Here is a 22,374-nt window from a genome sequence, read left to right on the forward strand (position 1 = left end):
GACAAAATGAAAAGAAAAGTTATCTGGGAAATTCAGCAGGCTATGGTATGAAATTGGCTTTTAGAAGTGCTGTCTTTATTTTATTATTTATCGTTAATTCCTTCTTTGGTGTGCTTATCAATGTACGAGCACCTTTCCCCCCACTCCTCTATCGCTCCTTCTATTTGTGGAACAGCTTGTTGCATTGTGGCCATAGACATATAATCCATAGAAGGGCTTTCTGGAACCTCTAACCCTGGCAATTTGACTGTTAATCTCATGGGTACACTAGCAATGGCTTCCAGACTTGACTAGAATGGGAACTGCCATCTATGGATTATATGTCTATGGTTTGTTGCGGCTGTCAGTTTGCCTTCCACAAATTTCTAAATACAATCTCGTGAAAAACGTACAGTTTGGAAAGCAAATGCTGTCATTACTAAATGTGTAAGGTGATAGGTATTTTACCATTACTATTTTATTACACACATTTTTTATCGGTCGTCTTCCTCAAATGAAGGGTGTGATGACACAATCTTTGTGAGAGGGAGGGTATCTGATTTCATTGGTCCTCAACTCCTGGCTCAGACACTCCTTACACGCCCATTGGACAATCAATACAAAGACCATTAAAAGGTGGAGAGAGGACTGGAAACCAGTGTTTTAAAACCTGTGTAAATTGAGTAATTACCTTTTAGCCTGGCTATGATATTCTGTCCTGATTTGTGTATATGTTTTGGATGTCTGTTTTCAATCCCTTTTAACCGTTTGTGGAGATGGGTAGGTGAAAAGGGAAGGGAAAGGGAGATACCTAGTCAGTTGTACAACTGAATGCATTCAACTGAAATGTGTCTTCTGCATTTAGAAGCTGCATGTTGTGAGGTATGCTACCTGACATTACAACAGAATAAGCTAAAAGAAGCAAGGCTAAGATTTGGACAGGAACTCTGTACGTTCTTCAACAGATTGTTGTTATTTTTGAGTAATCGCAGGTGGGACAATTTTGTGTATTTAACAGATTGAAGTGTGATAGGTCATCCAGTGTAGCACACCATGTAGCAAAAATGGTCTCAAAATAATATCAGACATTTCACACTAAGGGCAATCAGGCATGTGAAACTACTTGTACTCATTCATGATGCACCTATATGGACTGGTAACTTCAGATATATTCTCAGTTGTCGATCCTGACAGGTTTCCCAGAATGGAATTCCCTTGGGAGTATTCTAATCTAGAACATCAAGGGTGAAATCAGGTTCTGGAATGCAGCAAATTAGCTCATCACTAGCTAGTGCAAGACTAGGCATGTCTTCTGGTCCAGTGAAGTTACAGTGAGGGAAAAAAGTATTTGATCCCCTGCTGATTTTGTACGTTTGCCCACTGACAAAGACATGATCAGTCTATAATTTTAATGGTAGGTTTATTTGAACAGTGAGAGACAGAATAACAACAACAAAATCCAGAAAAATGCATGTCAAAAATGTTATAAATTGATTTGCATTTTAATGAGGGAAATAAGTATTTGACCCCATCTCAATCAGAAAGATTTCTGCCTCCCAGGTGTCTTTTTATACAGGTAACGAGCTGAGATTAGGAGCACACTCTTAAAGGGAGTGCTCCTAATCTCAGTTTGTTACCTGTATAAAAGACACCTGTCCACAGAAGCAATCAATCAGATTCCAAACTCTCCACCATGGCCAAGACCAAAGAGCTCTCCAAGGATGTCAGGGACAAGATTGTAGACCTACACAAGGCTGGAATGGGCTACAAGACCATCGCCAAGTAGCTTGGTGAGAAGGTAACAACAGTTGGTGCGATTATTCGCAAATGGAAGAAACACAATAACTGTCAATCTCCCTCGGCCTGGGGCTCCATGCAAGATCTCACCTCGTGGAGTTGCAATGATCATGAGAACGGTGAGGAATCAGTCCAGAACTACACGGGAGGATCTTGTCAATGATCTCAAGGCAGCTGGGACCATAGTCACCAAGAAAACAATTGGTAACACACTACGCCGTGAAGGACTGAAATCCTGCAGCTACCGCAAGGTCCCCCTGTTACCAATTGTTTTCTTGGTGACTATGGTCCCAGCTGCCTTGGAATCATTGACAAGATCCTCCTGTGTAGTTCTGGGCTGATTCCTCACCGTTCTCATGATCATTGCAACTCCACGAGGTGAGATCTTGCATGGAGCCCCAGGCCGAGGGAGATTGACAGTTATTTTGTGTTTCTTCCATTTGCGAATAATTGCACCAACTGTTGTCACCTTCTCACCAAGCTACTTGGCGATGGTCTTGTAGCCCATTCCAGCCTTGTGTAGGTCTACAATCTTGTCCCTGACATCCTTGGAGAGCTCTTTGGTCTTGGCCATGGTGGAGAGTTTGGAATCTGATTGATTGCTTCTGTGGACAGGTGTATTTTATACAGGTAACAAGCTGAGATTAGGAGCACTCCCTTTAAGAGTGTGCTCCTAATCTCAGCTCGTTACCTGTATAAAAAGACACCTGGGAGGCAGAAATCTTTCTGATTGAGATGGGGTCAAATACTTATTTCCCTCATTAAAATGCAAATCAATTTATAACATTTTTGACATGCGTTTTTCTGGATTTTGTTGTTGTTATTCTGTCTCTCACTGTTCAAATAAACCTACCATTAAAATTATAGACTGATCATGTCTTTGTCAGTGGGCAAACGTACAAAATCAGCAGGGGATCAAATACTTTTTTCCCTCACTGTAGTTACTAGCTGTTTCCTGTATAGCCAAAGTGTAGGTGAGGATGAGTAAAAGAGAAAGAAAAACACATGCTATTTTAAGTGTTTGTGGAAAACAGGGTGATTAGGGAAGATGTACAGTTTTGTTATTAATGGGATTGTGATTTACTCTATTCTCCATGTAATACAGTCAGATATCCCTGTCAGATTCACAAATCCTTAATTTCAGTTTAGAAATGGTTTCTGGAGGTTAGTTATGGTTGTAAGCACCTTTTTTTTTAAATGCATACCAAATTATAAAGCATAGGCCTACTAGTTGGGAGAAAGTGACTGGTTGGAAGATTGAAGTCTGTTGATTTTTAGTGGGTTGTAACATTTCCTAGATATCAGTTGTTAGACTATTTATAGGGTCTTGTCACCATGCCCCAACATAAGTAATTTATTTTCATACAGAAAACAAAATGAGTGTTGCCATTACACAAGTTAATCATGGAGTGTCTCCTTTTGCTAACATTTTCTCATGTAGACCGTACTGACCGCAAAGCATTTTTTCTACCCCACATTTTAGGTTTAGGGTTCTGGTGTGATATGTACCTACCATAACAATTGTATCAAGCAATACATGGGAAATAAATATAGTTTAAAAAGATAACATTACATATACACAAATAAATTATATAAGACATGTAAATATGAATATTTATATATTGTACAAATAAAATTAGAGATTGTAGTGAAATAATGAGTGTGAAGATTGGGCAGATTGAGAGCGTCATGGTCTGGTGATCCATCTGTTTTGACGTAGCGAGCGAGAATTAGTCTACCTAGTGATTTCAGGTGCACATTTCCTTTTTGAATGTGACCACACAAGCGTGGATTAATGATTTAATTAGTATTTTCTGCTATTTGTCCTTCTAAATTTGAATCCCTGGCTTTCTGTTATGGATGCCCGTCCCTCCATTCACGTAACTTGCTATGTCTAGCGTAAGTGGTTGCATCATACCGAGAGGAGAGAATTTTTTTTATGACATAACATTAAACAGTACAGTATACGCAATACAATACCATTATCGACTGTTTACCATTACTATTCAGTATAATGAGATTTGGCGAATCAGAAGAGTGAAAAGCTTAAGTTTTCCTTTAAACCCCCCCCCCCCAAAAAAAAAAAAATGTGTCACATGCTTAGTCTACACGTTGTTTACGAACAGTGAAATGCTTACTTACGGGCCCTTCCCAACAATGCAGAGAGAGAAGATAAATAATACATTAATTACGAGGAATAAATACGATAACTTGGCTGTATACACTGGGTACCAGTACAGTCAAATAGAAGGAAGTCCCAATGTGTCTGTATATAAAATGTGTGTTTGATATGAATATAGAAATGTACTTATTTCTCTATTGCACCCTCTGTCAGGGTTAAGTTTCCTTAATAACCAATGGACCATGTATTTTATATGCTAGAGTCATCATTTGCTAGATGTATTCCATGTAATTTATTAAATGGTTTGTTCTATGATATTATGGGTCGGTTTTACAGGCATAGATTAAGCCTAGTCCTGGTCTACATTATTTTAGCATGCTTTGTTGTCCAGGACTAGGTTTAATCTGTCTGGGAAAGCGGCTCTCAATGTGTGCAGTTAGCAGAGTTAGTTGAATGCGGAGCAGCAAAGAGTTTTGGTATAAATGTGTCTGCCTCTATCAGAAGGGTCTGGTAGCACGAGTCATGATTTTAAAGGGATACTTTGGGATCTTGGCAATTAAGCCCTTTATCTACTTCCCCAGAGTCAGAAACTCATGGATACCATTTTTATGTCTCTGCATCCAGTATGGAGGAAGTTAGAGGTCGTTTTGTGAGCCAATACTAACTAGCATTAGCACAATTACTGGAAGTCTATGGTATCTACTAGCATGCTAGCAGTTAGCATAGATGTACAGTCATTGTGCTAATGCTAGTTAGCAATTGTGCTAAGCTAGTTAGCAACTTTCTGCAGAGACATAAATGGTATCCGCAAGTTCATCTGACTGGGGAAGTATACTGAACAAAAATATAAACGCAACAATTTCAAAGATTTTACTGAGATACAGTTCATATAAGGAAATCAGTCAATTTAAAATAAATTCATTAGGCCCTAATCTATGGATTTCACATGACTGGGCAGGGATGAGCACTGGGTGAGCCTTGGCGGGCATAGGCCCACCCACTTGGCACCCCACTGGCCCAGCCAATCAGAATGAGTTTTTCCCCACAAAATGGCTTTATTACAGACAGAAATACTCCTCAGCACCCTCCCTCAGACAATCCCCCAGGTGAAGAAGCCGGATGTGGAGGTCCTGGGCTGGCGTGGTTACATGTGGTCTACGGTTGTGAGGCCGGTTGGACGTAGTGCCACATTCTCTAAAACAACGGTGTAGGCGGCTTATGATAGAGAAATGAACATTCAATTATCTAGCAACAGCTCTGGTGGACATTCCTAGTCAGCATGCCAATTGCATGCTCCCTCAACTTGAGACATCTGTGGCATTGTGTTGACAAAACTGCACATTTTAGAGTGGCCTTTTATTGTCCCCAGTGCACCTGTGTAATGATTATGCTGTTTAATCAGCTTATTGATATGCCACACCTGTCAGGTGGGTGGATTATCTTTGCTAAGGAGAAATGCTCACTAACAGGGATGTAAAGCTTTTTGTGAGTATGGAAAATGTCTGGGATTTTTTGTTTCAGTTCATTAAACATGGGACCAACACTTTACATGTTTATATTTTTGTTCAGTGTAGATCAAGGGCTTCATTGCCAAAATCCTGAAATATCCCTTTAACGTGCTTAAGTGTTTTCTTTACTCTGTGTATAGACTTATTTTCCTTCATACAAGTGATCTAGAACCTTTGTAACCATACAATAATACTACATCGTGCTATTTGTGTAGGAACTAACTGTAATATGTTCTAGTACAGGTTGAGGAGAAACTAATATGGCACAATGCACGTTTCTAGCATTGGCTTCTTCGATCACTGAAAGAGATGTTGATTATTTGTACACAATTAGCAGCATCGTTAAGGGGTCTTTATCTCCAGGTTAAAGTTTTTACAGAAGAGAATATCACCAACTGTTTCTTTTATAGTACATTGGATACAAGAAATGGTTGCAGTGACATTCTCTTCTGTAAATACTTTTTTTTGTCTGAATTTATTCAGTAGTCTGAATTGGCTTCCTTCCTCTCCTTGTCTTGAATGCTGAAATTCAATTCACAGTTGGCATGCATCTACCGTTTCAGTGCAGATGAAGGGGAAACGGGAGGAAGCCTATTGAGATGCACCCAGGGTCAGCAGAAGCTCTCATCTGTCACGATTTTTCCTGCAGTAAGAAAATAAGCAGTAGCATTAACTGGTGTTGACAACGCAGTCTTTTTAGTTATTGCTTCTGTACGGCAAATGCTTTGTATTTTGCTTAAAGCTGGAATCTGCATTGAGGGAAACGGTGCCACTGTTCGCCCCTAGCATATTTGCTATTGTTTTGGTTCTGTTTATGAAATGGAGTAGCATCCAACATGGTAAAAAAAATAAAAATCACAATACATACTCTGCTGTTCTATTGTGCGTGTAATGATGTGCAATGATTTCCGAGGAGATTTTTGTTGTTTGAAGTAATTTTGCAAACGGACGTGACTGTTTCACCATTAGTTTCCAGCTTTAATGGTCACTTGTCATGGAAATAAAATAAAATAATTTGGAAATGTGATCGTGAATGTACTTGCCTTTGTCTGTTAAAATGCACTCATGCCATTAATGTATTACTACGTAAAAATAGGGTGAAAAGTTAGCTAGGTAAAAAAAAAAAACATGGCAGCCTTTTTTTATAAATTAAGGCAGCATTTCATAGGTAGAATACAAAAGCATATTTAGGGAATGCGTTTCGTATAATACTGTACTTGCATAGGAATACGAATATATTTTTCAGACCACTAAGGGCTCGATTCAATCAGATCCGCCTTAAACCGCAATAACTTACAACTGCATAGCAGTTTCATTGTTTTTATTTTGGCAATGTTGGAGGTGTAACTGCGTTTGGAGCTGTCAAATCAGCAAGTGGCTCCCAGCGTAATTTATACCCATTGCGGACATTGCCATTGGACGCACAAGTCACATTTAGTATAATAAATTATACACCGTTTTTATTAGGTACACCCATCTAGTACCGGGTCGAACCCCCATGTGCCTCTAGAACACCCTGAATTATTCGGGGCATTCTACAAGGTGTCGGAAATGTTCCACAGGGATGTTGGTCCATGCTGACGCGATGGCATCACAGTTGCTGCAGATTGGAAAAGCCCAGAAGGGCGGCCGTTTATGAAATACTGGATCCGGCGTGCCTGACACTGACGATCATACCACGCTCAAAGTTGCTTAGGCCACTTGTTTTGCCCATTCTAACGTTCAATCGAACAGTAACTGAATGCCTCGGTGCCTGTCTGCCTACTTTATATAGCAAGCCACGGTCACGTGACTGACTGTAGGAGCGATCCATTTTCGTGAACAGGGTGGTGTACCTAAAACTGGTCGGTGTATATACACTGAACAAAAATAAATGCAACAATTTAAAAGATTTTACTGAGTTAGGAAATCAGTCAATTGAAATCAATTCATTAGGCCCTAATCTATGGATATCGAATGACTGGGAATACAGATATGCATCTGCTGGTCACAGATGCCTTAAAAAAAAAAAAGGAGTGTGGATCAGAAAACCAGTCAGTATCTAGTGTGACCACCATTTGCCTCATGCAGCGCGACACATCTCCTTCGCATAGAGTTGTGGCCTGTTGTCCCACTCCTCTTCAATGGCTGTGCGAAGTTGCTGGATATTGGCGGGAACTGGAACACGCTGTCGTACTCGCCGATCCAGATCATCCCAAACATGTTCAATGGGTGACATGTCTGAGTATGCAGGCCTTGGAAGAACTGGGACATTTTCAGCTTCCAGGAATTGTGTACAGATCCTTGCGACATGGGGCCTTGCATTATCATGCTGAAACATTAGGCGATGGCGGCGGACGAATGGCACGACAATGGGCCTCAGGATCTCGTCACGGTATCTCTGTGCATTCAAATTGCCATTGATGAAATGCAATTGTGTTCGTTGTCCGTAGCCCATGCCTGCCCACAATGTTGACATCTGCAAACCGCTCGCCCACACGACGCCATACAAGCTGTCCGGTACAGTTGAATACCGGGATTAATCCGTGAAGAGCACACTTCTCCAGCATGCCAGTGGCCATTGAAGGTGAGCATTTGCCCACTGAAGTCGGTTATGGTGCCCAACTGCAGGTCAAGAACCTGGTGAGGACGACGAGCACGGATGTGGAGGTCCTGGGCTGACGTGGTTACACGAGGTCTGCGGTTGTGAGGCCGATTGGACATACTGCCAAATTCTCTAAAACAACAATGGCAGCTTATGGTAGAGAAACTAACATTAAATTATCTGGCAACAGCTCTGGCCTTTTATTGTCCCAGGCACAAGGTGCACCTATGTAATGATCATGCTGTTTAATCCATTTCTTGATATGCCACACCTGTCAGGTGGATGGATTATCTTGACAAAGGAGAAATGCTCACTAACAGGGATGCAAACAATGAGATAAATAAGCTTTTTGTGCGTATGGAACATTTCTGGGATCTTTTATTTCAGCTCATGAAACATGGGACCAACACTTTAGATGTTTCATTTATATTTTTGGCGTGTTATATACAGTGCCTTCGGAAAGTATTCAGACCTCTTGACTTTTTCCAAATGTTGTTACATTACAGCCTTATTCTAAAATGGATTAAATAATTGTTTTTCCCCCTCAATCTACACACAATACCCATAATGACAAAGCGGAAAACAGGTTTTTAGAAATGTATCAAAAAAACAAAAATACCTTATTTACATAAGTATTCAGAACCTTTGCTATGAGACTCGAAATTGAGCTCAGGTGCATCCTGTTTCCATTGATCATCCTTGATGTTTCTACAACTTGATTGGAGTCGACCTGTGGTAAATGCAATTGATTGGACATGATTTTAAAGGGCACACACCTGTCTACATAAGGTCCCACAGTTGACAGTGCATGTCAGAGCAAAAACCAAGCCATGAGGTCGAAGGAATTGTCCGTAGAGCTCCGAGACAGGATTGTGTCGAGGCACAGATATGGGGAAGGGTACCAAAACATTTATGCAGCATTGAAGGTACCCAAGAACACAGTGGCCTCCATCATTAAATGGAAGAAGATTGGAACCACCAAGACTCTTCCTAGAGCTGGCCGCCCGGCCAAACTGAGCAATCGGGGGAGAAGGGCCTTGGTCAGAGAGGTGACCAAGAAACCGATGGTCACTCTGACAGAGCTCTAGAGTTCCTCTGTGGAGATGTTAAATGATTTTCTATTTGAGAGTCATTATTTCTATATAGCCTGTCAGTGTGGTTTCGTTACAATGACGAGAAGAGCAGCCGCTCAGGGGCTTGACAGCTCCAACGCAGTTACACAAACATCGCCTAAACAAAAACAATAACTGCTATGCAACTGCTATTTGTGGGTTAAGGCCTAAGAGTTGTGCGTAGCTGACAGGAAATAGTGTTGGTATGCACAGTCCTGATGAGAATCTCGCTTTAACATTCCTTTTAATGGCCTTTCTCAATGCATTTTCAATCCCAGAATTCATAAACTCTGCGTACATTTAAAAAAATAAAAACACTCATACTGATAAAAATCGCACTACATTCCAGTCAAATGGAAAGTTCAACAGAGGCTCAGCAATATGACATTGCCACGAGCAGCAGAATGAATTGCAGATGACGTAATGCAAGAACATGCAATCACAAAAGATATCTGCGCATGTGCATTTCACACTGCTCCAACGTGATAGCTGCAGGACCAATACATTTACATTCTTAGTTGTTGCGGAAGTCTGCCAGATATTGCTGTTTACTTCGTGCATCGCTAACTCTACCTAAAAAGATGCAATCTGCAATAGTTATTGCGGTTCAATTAATGGCAATTTCAATTAACGATAGTCCTTCGATCCATAGCTCCATCTGACTTTGAGCGGTAACATTTTTCCAGCCCCATCCCTCAGCTTTATAGCAAAGAAAAAGTGGCTTGGCTGCCGTTTGCCTGAAAAACCAATTACAAATTGTGGCTTTACGGCAAAGGCACTTCCTCATACGTGATCTGCACATAGGGAGATTTCATTGGCAAATACCAATATTCAAAGTTATAGTACAAGTAGAAGCTCTTCTCCTCTACCACCTTCTGATAAGCCTCCGCGAGACTGAGGACAAAGTCCATGTACGACTGGTGTGGTCGGAAAGGGTGATAGAACTTGCGGATGTCTTCAGCCAGGGACTTCGCAGAAGGATCCCTGAAGATAGAATCATCGTCCCCCAAGTAGGTCGGCTCCCCACTGTACAGGTAGAGCTTAGTGTAGTTGGTCTGGGATCGGCTGGACAGCTTGGCTCCCTGTTGAGTAAGATACCTGTAGGTGCGATGGACGAACTGGGAGCAGTCGTATGAGTCGAACCACACGGTGGCGTTGGGGCCGGGGTCCGAGCGGACCGTCCACGTCTCGTAATAAATCCCAGTCTGGTTGTCGTCCTGGACCCACAAGGCCATCTCGTTGAACTGGCCACCTAGGAGAGACAGTAATCGTTATTTATCATAGCAGAGGGGAGTTTGGGTTTGCAAAACTATAACATGCACAATGTCATTCATGCTGCATTCACCAATAATCCATGTGTTCACGATGGGCAACAGGTATCAAACCTGTGTTTATCATTACGACCTTTTCTAAAGAGATTGGCCCAGTCTGAATGCAACCACAAGCCCTACCCCTTGAGTGATTGCAGATCTAAAGGAATCAATATGGTGATGGTTACACCTAACATTCCAACCCCATTGATAAGTTATTTGTTGACTTTATTATCAGTCTGGTCTTCTTCAGCAGAGCATAGTAGTGATATGCCTAGTTATTACAAACAAAGTAAAGTGCATCATCTCCACATCCTAATTTTTACATTTAGCAGACACTCGTATACAGCAATTTACAGTAGCAATTAGGGTTAATCTCAGGGCACAGACAGATCTTTCACCTAGTCGACTCGGTGATTCGAGCCAGCAACCTTTCGGTTACAGGCCCAACGCTCTTAACCACTAGGCTACCTGTCGATCCTAATGGATCAACCAGGCTGCCAAAAGATCTCAAAGACAATACTACCTGATTTCACATTGCCCATGGCCTGCTCAGTCTTGTTACCTGAGATCTCTCCCACTTTCTCCAAGGTGCCATTCTCAGACCAGTGGATGTCATCAATCCCCTCAAAGAAGCATGCAGCTCCCTGGTTGCACCAGAAGGGGGCGGTAGTCTCACGTCTCAGGTGAGGGAAGGTGCAGTTGCCCAGCTGGAAGAGTTCATACCACTCCATGGTGTAGTTTCTCCCCCTCTCAGCACTGCTGAACCCAATGGCATCATGCATGATATGCTAGGAGTGAGAGAATCAAAATGAGTTACGCAGAGATTTGTAATGCACCTGGAATGTGTGTAACATTTGAGAAATTTACTGGACCCATATGCATTGGTTGTGTAACCTGATTAAGGCATCCACCCACAGTGCTCAGAATGACAGAAATCACATTTAGATTATGGTAATTAATCTTAACAGAACATGCAAGTCGAGGATGCAATGACGTGTGTCCTTACTATGCACTTTGAAGATAGAATAACTGTCCAGATTTACTTTTCCTGTGCCAACAATATGAGTAATGAAAAGCCTAATCACTAGCCTATGCATAGGCGGCCTGTGAGTTTCAAGTTTGGGGAAGAAAATGTTCAACATAAAAATGCACCTTTATAATAAAGCATTCCATGCATCATTGCATCTGCAGAGTTATGTAAGATAGCCTACTATTCGTAATGTGATGAGTAGATTGGATAGTCATAATTTGGCTAATAACTGTTAGCAAAAAATACCATTCAATGCATCGCTGAGCGCATATAGCGTAGAGGCCTGGGTGGCTTAGCATGGGAAAAACACATTATATGCAATTCTACTACACTTTATATGACTGGAGACATTTGCAGAATCTTTTTTAATAAGACAGGGTAGCCTACTCTGCGCTGACCATCGGCTGGTGCCAATTTTAATGTTATTTATTGGCTTTTCAAAAAAAGATTCAAAAGCTATTACCAGCTAACTGAAATCCTGGTGTGTGTTGGTGTGTCTATCTGGAGTGAGAGTGACACTGACACACACACACACACACACACACACACACACACACACACACACACACACACACACACAGAGAGAGAAAAGAGTATGACAGCTGTGCAACTTCCCCAAAAAATTAAACATCCTACTTACCATTTTCCCCAGCAGGGATCCATATTTAAACTCCCACACTGGAGCTTGCAGTCGAAATACCGAGATGACATCCCAGTTATTCATGTGGGGCGTCCGGCCATCCCTGTCGCCGGTGGGGCAGAAGGGGAACATCGCTTCACAGTACGAGTCCGCAGCGGGACGACGATCAAATCGCCTGTCAGTGTCAATCAATCAATTTGTCAATGTCAACTACAGTTTGTGATAGAAGGTTGGATTGGTAGCTAGTTAGTGGTTAGAAAATCTAGGTCTACACCAAAGATTATTGGTGTACTGCCTTAACTAGACACGTATCACATGACATGTTGTCGAAGATAGCTAAACATGGATAGCAGCAGCTGTCTTAGAAGTGAACATTTGCCCTAAATACCTGTAAGGAATCGGCCATTCTTGCTTTCCATGGACACCTCGGAAAATCTCCAAAAAGTAAAGGAGAATTGAACACGTTAAAACCACCGTTGGTCTCATCTCAAGACACTTCTTGTAACCGCAGAAGACAAGCAGACGTTTCCCACGTACTTCCGTGCAGTGTTGCAACTCCTCAGTAAGGAAAGTAGCTATTGGCTGGCCTAAAAGTCGCTAGAGGTCGCTAAATGACGTCATCACATAATTTGCATATTTGCCTCATGTGCATGTAATAGGCCCTTTTCACGATGACGTCATCTAACTTCCGCCTTTCCGCGTAGCAGGTTAACTTCACTTCCGTTCGCCCGTAACCTGAGACTTCTCTTCTGAGGTACGTTTAAGTTAAATTAGTAAAGTTAAGAGTAATAATGTTTACGTATATGCAATGGTTTGTAACTTGCTAACGTTATTGTTAATTCATAATTGTTCACTGCCTTAGTTACTTAAAAGTGGGCTAACGTTAGCTAACAACAACTTAGTACCAGATACCGATAACGTTAAAAGGTAGCGTTACATTGCTGCCTGGCTGTAATGTAACAAGTTTACTTAGCTAGCTATCTAACCCTTTGTTAGGCAGTTAGTTTATTCATGAATGTATAGTAACTCACCTATTCAAATACTGTTGTGCATGATAGCTAGATAAATATTGATTCCTGGTCAAAGCTGAATGTTAATTTAGCTGTTTCTTTTCTCCCGGTGTCTGTATCGCAACAGTATCCCATCCAACACCGAAGCATGGCACAATCTTCGAGAAGATGCTATTGCAGTGTACCATTTTGTTCAAACAACAAACAGAAATTCCCGTATCTTCCCGTAAAAATCTCCTCAGCTCAGCAGGGAGGACACTCTTAAGACCCAGGCCATCGCCCGGCTGAGGATTTTAGTCGAGAGGGCCATACGGAGGGTGAAGGAGTACCATATCTGGGATGGGCTTGTTCCTCTTTCCACAGTGGGTTCAGTGAATCAGCTGTGGGCCATCTGCTGCCTCATGTCGAACTATCAGGGACCTCTTGACATTAAAGGAGACAAACCAGTCTGATGTTTTTGTCAACTGGAAGTTGTATATTTCCTGAGTAAGCTAGATGGGCTGTAAATAGAAGTACTTTTATATTACTGTATTGTATGTACAAAAAAATGTAAATATGAATTAACTTTGTTGGTAATTTAATTGATCTAATGTTATACTGTATGTTTTTGTTAAGGGTAATAACTTTTTCATAGCTATTAATGAACCTAATGTGATATATTGTAAAAATATCCAACTATTAACCATGTTATGTGCTTATGTGTCATGGCACTGATGGAACTATTAAATATATGTTTGCAAGCAACTGCTTCCAATCCTTTTTGATTTTGGTAAGAGCATTTACAACATCGCAATCCTTTTCAAAATTTGTATTTCAATACATAGATATACAGTATATAACACAATTAAGTTCATTTGCAGTTAAAGAAAAACATGTCGACATTTACATCACAATCCTTTTCAAAATGTGTGTTTCAGTACATAGGAGATATACAGTATATGACAAGTTAATTTGCAGTTAAAGAAAAAAATGTCAAAGGTTCACCTTCCACATTTACCTTAACACTATTTACACATAAAATTCTGCCTTATGTTTTATAACTTAAGAAGACATCCATGTAGATGTTATAATAGAAATGATCAAGCTTCTGTCGCATTGAGTGGATAATCTCCTCATCCCTAAAGATTCTCTCAACTGTGAAGTCAGTGCGGGTATCTGTAATGAAGTCACACCACTGAAGTCCGCTTAAGGCGAGTTGGCCTTGAACCTGATAGTAGTATTTGTGGCTCTTCTTAAGGCAGGCCTGGCCTTTAACTGTGATCAGGTGTTTAACTTGGGTAACATTTTCAACATCGCAACTCTTAACCTCAGCAAGACCAAATGGTGGTGCTTCTGTTGGGCAGAAGACTTTAGCATCCGGGCTGGCTGCAAGGTGAGGTGAATCAGGGTGGATGATGACCCCGCATTGTTTCAGAGAGACATCACAAAAATCAGAATATTGCCTCAGTATCTCAGGTTCCAGATCCAACCCTCTTCTCATAGCAGCTGTCTGAGGAGTTCCTCTCAGAATGCGGGTTGCCAAAGCCTTGGCAGACAACTCCCCACGAACATGGCATATTTCACGGAATCTGCTGGCTGTCAGTCGGGGTTTGCGTACCTGGCTCCACAGCTGGCATTCTGACTGCATTCTTGTTTCTGCTTCAATAGCAGCAGACATCTCCTCTGACACAATCAGGCTGTCCAAATGACATTGTTGTATGTAGTTGGGCTCAAAATCAATGGGAAATTTAAAGTTGTAACCTTCAATAGGCAACTGAGGAAACTCACTGGCACCAGGGTGTTTAATAATATCTCTACTTAATTCTAGAGGGCACTGGTAAGAAAGCACAGACCCAAATGGCACAGGGCCAAATTTAGAGTCCACCAAATTAAGGCCCTCAAGCCCGTGCAGCAATTTGCAAATCCCTGGTTGTGGACGGATGTCTTTCAGTTTCTCAGCACTGGCCATGACGTGAGGATCCGGAATAGGCCCTGGCATGAAAGTGAGATATGTCAAGTTTAGATTTCATTAAATGCCACCTTATCTTTTTCACTAAAAAAGACAACCACACTCATCCAGTCTCGTACATGCTTCTAATACAAATAAAAAAATATCCACTGAAAGTCTATATAAAAAGTAACAAATAATAATCACTTTTATGTTTGTATTATTTTAGAAATGCACTAAAGTCTTTGTGCTCTAGTACAGGCGGGGGCTCATTCAGACTCACCATCATAGGCTCGGTACAGTGTGCACTTCACACCAGCTCTGACACTTGTTTTTTTCTTAGCCGCTGGTTTACACACCGCCATATCATTGGTGGCCTCTGGTACAATTCCCTGTGATATAATAATGATGAACAATACATTGTCAAAAGTCAATACAAACTGCAAAGTTCTGCATCAGTGTAACAAATAATGTCTGACCTGTGTCCTAGGCCGGTGCCAGGTCTGCAGTGCGCTGGTGCATGACAGAGGCAATGGCACTGTCTTAAAGCCCATGGTAACATAGTGAGCACTTTGAAAAAGAAGTGCTACTATGTGATTACATAGTGCTTTCCCAGCAGAGCAGGAACATGACATGTGATTGAGTACCACAGGAACCTCTGCAGAGTCTAGTGTAACCTGTTCATAGAGACATAACAATTAGTGCTGTACTTACAAAACATTTTTTCTGCGTTTCATTATAAACTACTGTACACCATTTTCAAAACCCAATTTCTTTTTTTAATTAAGAAAAATTGGCTGTTCTGAAACCTTTGACAAGTAGTGCCAACACTTATCGAAAATTTGAACATTTTGAGTTATCACAGAATCTTTCCCAGTCTTTATTGCCGTCAACAACCCACATCGGTTTGTAAGAATTTCGTTGTGTATTAAGTTTAATGATACAAAATCAGAGCTCAGACTGAGAAACAAACTGATCCACAGTGGAACTTTGTGGAATCATTCTTATTAAATCTGCAACCGCAGCAAAACACAACAAAAAGAAAACTTATCTATCTTAACCTATCTTATCATAATGTTAGAGAACTGTTTATCTGAGAAACCTGAAGCCGATGAGCCTCCTCATTTTTCTTCATGGACCTGTAACATCGCCCTCTCACTGTCACCTCACCGTTAACTACACTTGAGACTGTTTCAATACAGTGATTGGGAGAAAGGGCGCAGCATTAGCCATTAATACATTACTGACTCTTATCTTACGGTCGATACAAACAGCAGTAATATTAAAAAGAGGCTGCAAAACAGAAACTCGTCAGCTCATAACCTTCGCTAGCATAGGGCTAATTTAAGCTAAATAAAGATAAACACGTACCTTCATAATCAAACAGGTAACCTTCAACGAAGAACTTGTAGCCTTTATCAAGCTTCGATCTTGAAGTAAGGGACCACTTGTCAGCAAGTCGTTCTACGTCGTTAAGTCGTATTGGTGGCAGATGTGAAAGGGACTGGGTGAACTCCATAATGATGTGCTACTAGCTAAGCGTTCCTAAGTGACACCGGATGTAAACATAACCTGCATCGCGGCAGAACGGAAGTTGTCTGACGTCACGTGAAAAGGGCCTATTGTGACGGATGCTGTATGAGAGAGGAATAACGTCGTGGGAGAGACAAAAACTGAGTAAAAAACACCCTAAATATGTTTAGAACTACAAATGAACTTTCTTCTGTTGATTCTTGGGTTTTTTTTATGTCACAATTCCAACCCTCCTCCTTTATCCGGGCTTGGGACCGGCACAAGTGACCCAAAAGAGACACTCTGGCGGAGTTACTTCATTTTTTTTTTTTATGTATTATTATTATTATTATTATTATTTTTTTTTATTAAGTTTGTTTTGGTTTTTAACCTTATGGTCCACTTAGGAGCCTACAACAAGTCACAGTAAAACATGAACATTTTTAACCATAACATAAAAAAAAAAAAATTTGTATACAATCTACAGATTAACAATCTAAATGGACCAAAAAGAGACAATAGAAAAAACTGTCAATAGTAATGTGAGAAAATGATGGTAACTAGTCTGGCCCTAATTCAGGTAAATGTTTTATTTATTTTTTACCCCCCTCCAGACACACACACAGGCTGTGCTGGCTCACAGAAAGAGTGGGTCATCGTCATTTTGGTCAAGGCTCTCTATGGCAGGTTCAGCAACTGAGGGAGCTGACTTAAATGAGTAAGCAGCTGATGTGCCAAAAAGCTGCAAAACATTATCAGGCAGCTGGTGCTCATAGCAAGCCTCACCAGACAGCTGGCTGAATACTCTCTCGACTTCAGCATTCGAGTGTGGCAAGGACAACACAGACACAGCAGCCATGGCAAGTTCTTGAAATGGGTTGATATCAGCTGCATCCCTGAACTTCCAAATCTCACTCCAGAAGCCCAGTGTGTTTTTTGTCTCATTCCCTTTACTAAGATGGATGGCACGCCATTGCTGGACAATCTTGTCCAGGGAAACAGGATAACTTATATATCCTAACATCACTTTGTCGGGCAAAGACACAACATCAAAACTCAGAAGGACAGACAACGACTCTTCTGTTTCACCACTCACGCCACCCTGTCTGCGTCACACCAAACGACGGCATCACAAACACCGGGAATCTTCCCCTTCAGTTGGTCAACTTTCACATTTTTCCCTACCCCAGTAATGACTCCTCTCAATGGCTCTCTTTCCTTGAGAGCAAAACAATTCACCTCTCTTGTCCCCATTCGTTTAATGCGAAGCAATTTTTTTAGGGGGTAGATCAGCTTTAATATTGCAGATAGATTGTAATTGTCTGCATCATTTCCAATCCCCCATATATTTAAAAAAAGATATATATTAAAGGGTCACCCTGGTTAAGTGTGCCTTGAATTCTAAATAAATCACAGACAGTGTCACCAGCAAAGCACCCTCACACCACAACACCTCCTCCTCCATGCTTTACAGTGGGAACTACACATGCAGAGATAATCCGTTCACCCACACCGCGTCTCACAAAAACACTGCGGTTGGAACCAAAAACCTCAAATTTGGACTCCAGACCAAAGGACGAATTTCCACCGGTCTAATGTCCATTGCTCATGTTTCTTGGCCCAAGGAGGTCTCTTCTTATTATTGGTGTCCTTTAGTAGTGGTTTCTTTGCAGCAATTTGACCATGAAGGCCTGATTCACACAATCTCCTCTGAACAATTGATGTTGAGATGTGTCTGTGACATGAACTCTGTGAAGCATTTATTTGGGCTGCAATTTCTGAGGCTGGTAACTAATTACATTATTATTATTATTATTTTACATTTTAGTCATTTAGCAGACGCTCTTATCCAGAGCGACTTACAGTTAGTGAGTGCATACATTTTCATACTGGCCCCCCGTGGGAAACGAACCCACAACTCTGGCGTTGCAAGCGCCATGCTCTACCAACTGAGCTACAGGGGACCAACTAATGAACTTATCCGCTGTAGCGGAGGTAACTCTGGGTCTTCCATTCCTGTGGTGGTCCTCATAGCGCTTGATGGTTTTTGCGACTGCACTTGAAAAAACTTTAAAAGTTCTTGACATTTTCCGTATTGACTGACCATCATGTCTTAAAGTAAGACTGTCGTTTCTCTTTGCTTATTTGAGCTGTTCTTGCCATAATATGGACTTGGTCTTTTACCAAATTGGGTTATCTTCTGTATACCCCCCTACCTTGTCACAACACAACTGATTGTCTCAAACACATTAAGAAGGAAAGAAATTCCACAAATTAACTTTTAAGAAGGCACACTTGTTAATTGAAATGCATTCCAGGTGACTACCTCATGAAGCTGGTTGAGAGAATGACAAGAGTGTTCAAAGCTGTCATCAAGGCAAACGGTTGCTACTTAATATAAAATATATTTTGATTTGTTTAACACTTTTTGGGTTACTACATGATTCCATATGTTTTATTTCATAGTTTTGATGTCTTCACTATTATTCTACAATGTAGAAAATACAAAAAATAAAGGAAAACCCTTGAATGAGAAGGTGTGTCCAAACTTTTGACTGGTAGTGTACATGCGATTCACCCTCTCCAGGCAACGGCATTAATGACGCAGGATTGAAAGCCTCCTAGGGACCCAGCACCGTTCCTCCGGACCATACCCCTCCCACTCCACGAGATACTGCAGGCCTCCCACCCGACTCCTCGAATCCAAGATGGAACGGACCGAGTACGCCGTTGCCCCCTCGATGTCCAGTGGGGGCAGAGGAACCTCCCGTATCTCAGACTCCTGGAGTGGACCAGCTACCACCGGCCTGAGGAGAGACACATGGAACGAGGGGTTAATACGATAATCAGGAGGAACCTGTAACCTATTAAATACCTCGTTCAATCTCCTCAGGACTTTGAATGTCCCCACAAACCGCCGACCCAGCTTCCGGTAGGGCAGGCAAAGGGGCAGGTTTCGGGTCGAGAGCCAGACCCGGTCCCCCAGAGCATACACCGGAGCCTCAATGCGGTGGCGGTCGGCGCTCGCCTTTTGCCGCCCGATGGCCCGTTGCAGGCGCACATGGGCAGCGTTCCAGGTCTCCTGCGAGCGCCGAAACCATTCATCCACCGCAGGTGCCTCGATCTGGCTCTGATGCCAAGGTGCCAGAACCGGCTGATAACCTAATACACACTGGAATGGAGTAAGGTTAGTAGAAGAGTGGCGGAGTGAGTTTTGGGCCATCTCTGCCCAGGGGAGGAAAACCGACCACTCCCCCCGCCGGTCCTGGCAATACAACCTCAGAAACCTACCCACCTCCTGGTTGACTCTCTCCACCTGCCCGTTACTTTCGGGGTGAAACCCTGAGGTCAGGCTGACCGAGACTCCCAGACGTTCCATGAACGCCCTCCAGACTCTCGAGGTGAACTGGGAACCCCGATCAGACACAATATCCTCAGGTACCCCATAGTGCCGGAAGACGTGTGTAAATAGGGCCTCAGCAGTCTGTAGGGCCGTAGGGAGACCGGGCAGAGGAATGAGGCAGCAGGACTTAAAAAACCGATCCACAACGACCAGGATCGTGGTGTTCCCTTGTGAGGGGGGAAGATCCGTCAGGAAGTCCACCGATAGGTGGGACCACGGTCGTTGTGGAACGGGTAGGGGTTGCAATTTCCCTCTGGGCAGGTGTCTAGGAGCCTTACACTGGGCGCACACCGAGCAGGAGGAAACATAAACCCTCACGTCCTTAGCTAAGGTGGGCCACCAGTACTTCCCACTAAGACAATGCACTGTCCGACCGATGCCAGGATGACCAGAGGAGGGTGACGTGTGAGCCCAATAGATCAAACGATCGCGGACCTCCAGCGGGACGTACACACGACCCTCTGGACACTGGGAAGGAGTGGGTTCGTTACGCAACGCCAGCTCGATGTCCGCGTCCACCTCCCACACCACCGGTGCCACCAGACACAACGCCGGAAGTATGGGAGTGGGCTCCACGGAACTCTCCTCCGTGTCATACAGTCGGGACAGAGCATCTGCCTTAGCGTTCTGGGAACCTGGCCTGTAAGAAAGGGTGAAAACAAAACGGGCGAGAAACATGGACCACCTTGCCTGGCGAGGGTTTAATCTCCTCGCCGCCCGGATGTACTCCAGATTGCGGTGGTGAGTCAAAATGAGAAAAGGGTGTTTAGCCCCCTCAAGCCAATGTCTCCACGCTTTCAGGGCTTGGACCACAGCCAACAGCTCCCGGTCCCCCACATCATAGTTACGCTCCGCCGGACTGAGCTTCTTCGAAAATAACGCACGGGGCGGAGCTTGGGTGGTGTACCCGAGCGTTGAGACAGGACAGCTCCTATCCCAACCTCGGACGCATCCACCTCCACTACGAATGGTAGTGATGAATCGGGGTGGGCCAGTACTGGGGCTGAGGTGAACAGACCCCGCAGTTTGCTGAAGGCCAGTACAGCACCTATCCCAGCCTCCGACGCATCCACCTCAACCGTGAAAGCCAAGGAGGGATCCGGATGAGCTAGCACTGGAGCTGAGGTAAACAGGTTTTTCAGATGACTGAACGCCCTGTCCGCCTCATCTGACCACCGCAGATGCACCGGTCCCCCCTTCAGCAACGAGGTAATGGGAGCCGCTACCTGACCAAAGCCCCGGATAAACATTCGGTAGTAATTGGCAAACCCCAAAAATCGCTGCACCTCCTTCACGTGGTTGGAGTCGCCCAATTACACACGGCCGAAATGCGGTCACTCTCCATCCTCACCCCAGACGCGGACATGTGGTACCCTAGGAAGGAGATGGTCTCCTGGAAGAACAGGCATTTATCCACCTTGGCATACAGGTCATGCTTCAACAGTCGTCCAAGCACTTTACGCACCAGGGACACATGCTCGGCCCGTGTATCGGAGTATATGAGAATGTCATCTATATACACCACTACACCCTGTCAGTGCAAATCCCCGAAAATATCATCGACATAGGATTGGAAGACTGATGGAGTATTCATCAACCCGTATGGCATGACGAGTCACTCATAGTGTCCGGAGGTAGTACTGAATGCCGTCTTCCACTCATATCCCTCCCGGATACGCACCAGGTTGTAGGCGCTCCTGAGATCCAATTTTGTGAAGAAGCGCGCCCCGTGCAATGACTCCGTCATACAAGCTATCAGAGGTAATGGATAGCTGTACTTGACGGTGATCTGATTAAGACCACGGTAATCAATGCACGGGCGTAACCCACCATCCTTCTTCTTCACGAAAAAGAAACTTGAGGAAACAGGTGAAGTGGAAGGCCGAATGTATCCCTGTCTCAGAGATTCGGAGACATATGTTTCCATAGCCGCCTTCTCCGCCTGTGACAGAGGGTACACGTGACTCCGGGGAAGTGCAGCGCCCACCTGGAGATTTATCGCACAATCCCCCGGACGATGGGGTGGTAATTTAGTCGCCCTCTTTCTACTGAAGCGAGAGCCAAATCGGCATACTCGGAAGGAATGTGCATTGTGGAGACCTGGTTTGGACTCTCCACCGTAGTAGCCCCTAAGGAAACCCCTACACACCTCCCTGAGCACTGACTGGACCATCCCTTGAGAGCCCTCTATTGCCAGGAAATAGTGGGGTCATGGGTGGTTAACCAGGGAAGTCCCAACACCACAGGATACGCAGGAGAATCAATCGGATAGAGATAGTTGGTCCAGGTTGAGGTTGGTATCCCTGCAGGACAGTTCCCGCCGAACGTCCTCCCTTAGGCTGCATCGATAGTGGTCGATCAGGGCCCTCTCATTCCATCCTGCGGTGGCTGCCAGAGTCCTGAACTCCAGCGCAAAATCCTGGGCACTCCTCCTCTC

General features: G+C 43.3%; 2 protein-coding genes and 1 long non-coding RNA gene across 4 annotated transcripts; 1 reads left to right on the top strand and 2 right to left on the bottom strand.

Annotated features, from left to right (window-relative positions):
* Positions 1-8,350: 8,350 nt before the first annotated feature.
* cln5 (CLN5 lysosomal BMP synthase) lies at positions 8,351-12,643 on the bottom strand. The gene is made up of 4 exons (XM_084161121.1): positions 12,474-12,643; positions 12,086-12,260; positions 10,978-11,203; positions 8,351-10,354 (listed from the first exon to the last, which is right to left on the bottom strand). Exons 1-4 carry the CDS (start codon positions 12,569-12,571, stop codon positions 9,867-9,869), a joined length of 987 nt encoding a protein of 328 aa, XP_084017247.1. The 5' UTR covers positions 12,572-12,643; the 3' UTR covers positions 8,351-9,866.
* Positions 12,644-12,749: 106 nt separating this feature from the next.
* Positions 12,750-13,839, top strand: LOC311129109. The gene is made up of 2 exons (XR_014613262.1): positions 12,750-12,839; positions 13,223-13,839. It is a non-coding gene; the product is annotated as an uncharacterized lncRNA (long non-coding RNA).
* Positions 13,840-13,888: 49 nt separating this feature from the next.
* On the bottom strand, positions 13,889-15,693 carry LOC311129108 (uncharacterized protein). 2 transcript variants are annotated; one of them, XM_084161391.1, is made up of 3 exons: positions 15,502-15,693; positions 15,306-15,414; positions 13,889-15,066 (listed from the first exon to the last, which is right to left on the bottom strand). In XM_084161391.1, the coding sequence occupies exons 1-3, from the start codon at positions 15,655-15,657 to the stop codon at positions 14,123-14,125; spliced, it is 1,209 nt and encodes a 402-aa protein (XP_084017517.1). In that variant the 5' UTR covers positions 15,658-15,693; the 3' UTR covers positions 13,889-14,122. The 2 variants fall into 2 exon arrangements, with proteins under 2 accessions (XP_084017517.1, XP_084017518.1); XM_084161392.1 differs by having other exon boundaries at positions 15,306-15,631.
* Between the last annotated feature and the right edge of the window lie 6,681 nt (positions 15,694-22,374).

This window comes from Coregonus lavaretus (assembly GCF_964263955.1).
Source record: "Coregonus lavaretus genome assembly, chromosome: 5".
NCBI classification, from domain to species: Eukaryota; Metazoa; Chordata; class Actinopteri; order Salmoniformes; family Salmonidae; genus Coregonus; species Coregonus lavaretus.